Source organism: Neltuma alba, unplaced genomic scaffold (assembly GCF_004799145.2).
Source record: "Neltuma alba isolate B1F8T4 unplaced genomic scaffold, ASM479914v2 tig00013319_pilon, whole genome shotgun sequence".
In the NCBI taxonomy this organism is placed as follows: domain Eukaryota; kingdom Viridiplantae; phylum Streptophyta; class Magnoliopsida; order Fabales; family Fabaceae; genus Neltuma; species Neltuma alba.
Window position 1 is genome coordinate 105,616 of NW_021637594.1, and position 6,000 is coordinate 111,615.

At 29.8% G+C, this 6,000-nt stretch overlaps 1 protein-coding gene across 1 annotated transcript; it reads left to right on the top strand.

The window, feature by feature from the left end:
* The first annotated feature begins 1,252 nt into the window (after positions 1–1,252).
* On the top strand, positions 1,253–2,935 carry LOC114736229 (transcription repressor MYB6-like). The gene is made up of 2 exons (XM_028924020.1): positions 1,253–1,528; positions 2,057–2,935. The coding sequence occupies exons 1-2, from the start codon at positions 1,396–1,398 to the stop codon at positions 2,785–2,787; spliced, it is 864 nt and encodes a 287-aa protein (XP_028779853.1). The 5' UTR covers positions 1,253–1,395; the 3' UTR covers positions 2,788–2,935.
* Positions 2,936–6,000: the final 3,065 nt, after the last annotated feature.

The following is a 6,000-nucleotide window of genomic DNA, read 5'->3' on the forward strand; positions in this document are numbered from 1 at the left end:
ATATATATATATATATATTAATGTGACTGAGTAAGTGTGTTTAATTAATGTAAAAAAAAAAGTTTGGCATCATGGTGAGAGATTTAATTTATTTCAAATTCAATAACTCTTCCGTTTATATAACTATTTTTACTTTTGGATGTTTATAGATATTATATTGATTGAAAATTTCTACTTTGCTATGCCCTCCCCGGTCTTTAAATTCTTCAAATATGGAGATTATATTAATTATAATTAATATTAACATTAATATATATAACATATATAAACTTGTAGTTTATAAATTATAAATAATATGACCATGTTTTTCAAGTTAGTTAACTCACAACAATAAATGAAAAGGGACCCATTTACTTAGAACTTGTGTGTGTGTACATTGTACACGTTCACAAATATGCACAAAACAACCAACAAGCCATATACTGAAGAACAGATATGTATAAGAAAGGTTGTTGAGTTTTCGCGTACGAAAAAAAAATATCCTCCCAAACTTTTAGGTATAATATTAATCGATGTTCACATTAAAACAAATTAAATTATTAAATATTTAAATTAAAGCATAAAATTAAATAAAACTAAGCAACTAGGCGACATAAAAATTAAAGATACATAAAACTAATTATATCATACTTAATTTCTCCTCACAGATGCCTACACCTTTCCTTCGCATATGTCTAGTTATTAGTTAAAGCAAAAAGCTATGTATGATGACATATCGCCAAAATATTAGTATTTACAGCAAATTAAATTAATTATTTTTAAATATTAGTATATAATATAAAAACAACAAGAAAACTACGATATTTATAAGGAGCACCATAACATATTTACACCCAAAATCAATATATCAATATGTAAAAGACTCAGTATAAATTAGCTTGCGGCATACTTCATTTGAAATTATGCTTATTAAGATAGATGATGCGTGAGATACAATAATTAATATATGTTGACAATAATATTAACATTTGATTAAACTAATAATAATAACAATGATAATAAAAACAGTATAAACTACATATGGAATACCAGAGAAAGTATATATAATATTAGAAATACAGGTAGAGACAAATTGAGAGAGAATAAATATAAAAAAAATAAGTTAGAATGAATAAAGAATGCCAGCCAGAGGGGTCGTCAAGTTCAACAACCAACAGTTTTTGTCCAATTTCATGACCAAAAAAAAAAGTCATGCCAATTGAGGGATTTAAAAGGGCGAGAGGCGTTGAGGGGATGTATCATTCCTAGTGCTCTCTTCTTCTTAAGAACCAGTAATCTCTCTCTCTCTCTCTCTCTCAAACTCAAAAGTCTAAATTAATTATCAGAACAAAGCGGTGAAAGAGATCGGCAGCAGATCAGACTGAAGAGTGATAGAAAATAAGAGAGAAAGGAAAGATGGGAAGAGCTCCATGTTGTGCAAAAGTAGGGTTACACAAAGGTCCATGGACTCCTAAAGAAGATGCATTGCTCACTAAGTATATTCAAGCTCATGGCGAGGGTCAATGGAAATCTCTTCCTAAAAAAGCTGGTATATTCATCTTCTGCTTTAATAATTTTCCCTGCAGATTTTGGATTTCCAGTTTGTAGATGATCCATCATCCATCCATGTTAGGTTTCAATTCACTTGTTTTCAATGTTTCTTTCATTCTCTCTCTCGTTATCAATTCTGCATTTTCTGTCCAGGAGAATCTCTCTCAGTTTCTTTATTTTCTTCGCTTGAAAGTTTCCTTCATTTTGGTTTCCGTTAAAAACGCTTGAACGTGCTTCTATTTTATAGACATGTATGATGACTTCGGACTTTAGTTTACGGGATCATTGTTGCCAGGATTGATTCTAACATATCTTATTTACAAGCGGCCAAATCAATAATGAAAGTGAACGCATTAATATTTTAAAGATCTCGCTAAAAGAATTAGTATTATATTTATGTGTAGTACATGTTTGACTCAATTAGCCACTTTATGGATCCATCATGTGTCTGCTTGAATAATCTTCTCTCTCCTCGATCAATTTCCTGTAATTTTGAAATTTTCTGGGAATGTTTCTTATGTTACAGGGCTTTTGAGATGCGGGAAAAGTTGCAGGCTGAGATGGATGAACTATCTGAGACCAGACATAAAGAGAGGAAACATAAGTCCGGAGGAAGATGACCTCATCATCAGAATGCATTCTCTGATCGGAAACCGGTGGTCTCTCATCGCCGGCCGGTTACCAGGACGAACAGATAACGAAATCAAGAACTACTGGAACACTCATCTCAGCAAAAGAGTCAAAGCGCAGCAGTTAGGACCTGATCATCAACCCAGAGACAACGCCGACAAGACGAAAAAGAAGAAAAAGAAGAAGCCCGCGAAAAATAACAGTAAGGACAAATCCAACAGTGACAATAATGAGGAGGAGGAAGAGAAGAAGACAAAGATATATCTTCCGAAACCAATTAGGGTTAGGGCTCTGCGTATAAGCAGGAACGACGAAGATTCCAAGAACGGTTCTTGTACTTCAGGAAGTGGATCTTCAAGCCAAGAACTAGTGCAGAAGCAAGATATGATGGATGTGATGAGTTATGAGCCATGGGGTGAAAATGACGTGTTTGGTTTCTTTGCGGAGGAAGGTCAAAATATTGAGAGAGTCAACGGCTCAATATCAGAAGAAAATATTAATAATAATGAAATGGAATGCGAGTCACTGGAGAGGCTGTACGAGGAGTATTTGCAGCTCTTAAAGGATGATATTAGTGACGAAAAGCAAGGGGAATTGGATTCTTTTGCTCAATCTTTGTTTGTCTGATAATAATAATGAAGATTATTTTGTTAATATACGTGTTTAGAATACAAGATTATATTATTAGGAATAAGAATTTTTGACCTAGCTCTTTAATTTGCGTGTAAATATTGATCACATCTCTCTTTTGCCATCTATTGATTAACACATCTTTTGTGGGCTTAACTGAAAACGACGCGTGTTTTGGTCATATATAGTTTTGTTTACTCTCTCTAGCTTTCCCCCTATTTCTCTAACTATACATTGCCTCTCCTGTCTTCTTTATTACTCCTTCAATCCTAAATATAAGATCTATTTAATTAATTTTATTAAATTAAAAAAATTAGGTAAGTTAGTTAATTATAAGACATATGACACGTTTTTTCTAAAATATCATAATCATTTTTCTTAATATTCTTCCTCCTTCTATTTGATTTTGATTTAGGGAGTATCAATGAGATAAATTAAAAAAATTGATAAATATAAAAATAAGTTTTATATTTAGTATCAAGATTAACTCAATAATTAGGTTTTATATTAAAGACTGGAGAAACATCTCACCACAGTTTTGTTAAAAAATTCAACTTTGCCCACTAAAAAAAAACATATAAAGAGAGAGAAATGTTACATCAGATTGTTTTAAATCTCCTCTCAGTAAATTGTAGTAGGGGTAATATCAAAAAAAAAGTCAATAACTTACCAAGTGATCTATATAATATGAGATCATTAGTTCCTTTTAGGAAGCACACGGGACCATCAATTCCATGTAATACGAAATGGCAATTAACTTCAAAAAATTTTCAAAGATTTTACTCGTCTTCTCAACAATAAAGCTAAGTCTTAGTAGTATGAGAGAGATTTTTACTTTCATATATAACATCAACTGGGAATTATAAGTACAATCGAACCTGCATAGTCTCTGCTAAGTTACTACAGTAACAAGACCATTGACTTCTACACTCCCATTTCAGGTATTTTACATACAAAAAGAAGGGAAGATATTATTTTGTTGGGGAAAAAATATGGTGGATGTTTGGAGTTCACAAATAATAAAAATAAAATCTCATTGACAGGTACAAACAACTCCTAACTTCCCTCTTAATTAAGGGAGAAAATGTGCTCTACTTCATTTCAAACTAATCGATGCTTATCAACTACTAAGCGTTAAACTTATCTCCTTCTTCGTAGCAATACACACTCTTCTTGACTTTAATTAGTTGCTATATATTTTGGATAAGTTTATCTTTCGATTTAATAAACATTCTCCAATTATTTGGTTAATCATAAGCGAATAGGATACTTAATTCTCATTTATTAGTTTATCGACACAATTACTTGTGTATTTATTAATAGTTTGGTATATTTTTAAATTAAGTATATTGTTAATAGGAAGTTTGATGTCAACGCTAGTGAGCTATTACCTACCTACCTTTCTTATACACAAAAAAACAAGCGTTGGAAAAGCGATTGTCATAATTTCCCAACCACTCTTTAATATATTTATGCAACTTGACATTTCAAGTAAATAAAACCAGAATTTTAAAAACATGTATACCATAATTTTTTTAAAAAAATTTACATTTGTTTCTATGGAATTAAATCAATCCAATTAATCAATACCTCAAACACTGAACAATTGTAAAGAAATTAATAATTTGGCATGGCAGCCTGTTTTCGTATAAATTAATTAGTAAAGAAATTAATAATTAATTGTTTACGTGATGCAAAAAGATAATAACAATAGTTGCAACTTACTTTTTTTAAGAGTTAACTTACATTTTTGGAATTATTTCCCTTTATTCGATTGAAGGGACAAAACAAGAATAAATGAAGGTGAAGGAGAAAGGCAAATGGGAAAAAGGCAATTAAGATAAAATTTGATAAATTTCTATAATTTGTATTATTTTGAATTATACAAATTCCTAAAAAGAAGATAACAAAATTTTAAAAAATTAGGGAAAGCCTATATAATTTACTCTTATTTGTTTGAAAAATTGTGTGATGGGCTTTGAAAAAAGATATGACTGCATAAATTTAGTAATATTTATGCCAAACTATATAATATTTTTGTTTATATAAAATTAAGTTCATATAAATTTAAATCATACATAATTTCAACAATACCATCAAAATTCTTGTCATTTACACAAATGATAATGACTGGGGGGCATGTGTGATTAGCAATAAACAATATGTGCGATATTAAAAATCCGCAATGAATGATAAGTTTTAAATCACTTTTCATTTCTTTGTCATTTCATCTAATTATTGGTTAGTTAATTAATTAATTACTTAATTAATTATATTATCACTTGATTATTTTAAATAGTTAAGAAATTAAGTTCCCGTACTCTCTGACAGTGATGAGCTTTTAACTTACGCCAATGCTACTTGTCTCAATCTGCAAAATACTTTATTCCTTAATATAACCTATTTATAATTATCTCGCATGTATAAAACAAATTTTAAAATCAGTCAAGTTATTAAAGCTTCCAAAAAAAATAATTAAATTTTGAAATTACTCTTATTAACTCCATCATGAAATTTAATAGGCGGACATTTCTTTATAATTTGCACACAAAGTGCATATTATGTGAAAGAAAAATAGTTAATGTCCCACAAATATGTAAGGTGACTAACAACTAAAATTAAGAACTCCTTTCGGAAGATATCTCAAATTAAGGAACAAAATGGTATATAAAAACAATTACACTCGACTAGTGACATAGGAAAGTAATTAATTATCCATTAAAAATATCTTTATTTTACGTTAAAAATAACTAAAATTGTGACTTTAATTTGATGATAGTACATAATCGATTTTCTTTCCTAAGCATGGGTATCGTTCTGTTTGAGATGATAATATTTAAAATACAGCTAGGTATTAAACATAGATACCTCTTATAGTAGGAATTTGAATACTAAATCGTCACATTGTGAGAATTTACCACCTTTGCTAGACATATGGTTGTCCAATTTTTGTTCCGTACGTATTGATCTTCTAACTTGTATAACCCAAAAAATTAATTCACGTAAATTTGCTGATTGATTATAGTAGATAATTTCAAATAAGAAGGACAAGACGATTAACTACTGATGTTATACACACACAAAAAAACGTTAGAAACGTATAATAACTTGTCTGGCAAGAAGTTGAATTTTATTGTTATAAATATTTTCATAATTTATATACTACCTCCGGTCCTTATTATAAGAGCCAGTTGACTAATTTAAGGAGAT

What these genes read in the sequence shown, in the direction of transcription:
- LOC114736229 (XM_028924020.1), top strand. Translation starts at nt 1,396, where the DNA reads ATGGGAAGAGCTCCATGTTGTGCAAAAGTAGGGTTACACAAAGGTCCA. An exon ending in ATCTCTTCCTAAAAAAGCTG is followed by an intron (nt 1,529 to 2,056) that starts GTATATTCATCT and finishes CTTATGTTACAG; the next exon opens with GGCTTTTGAGATGCGGGAAA.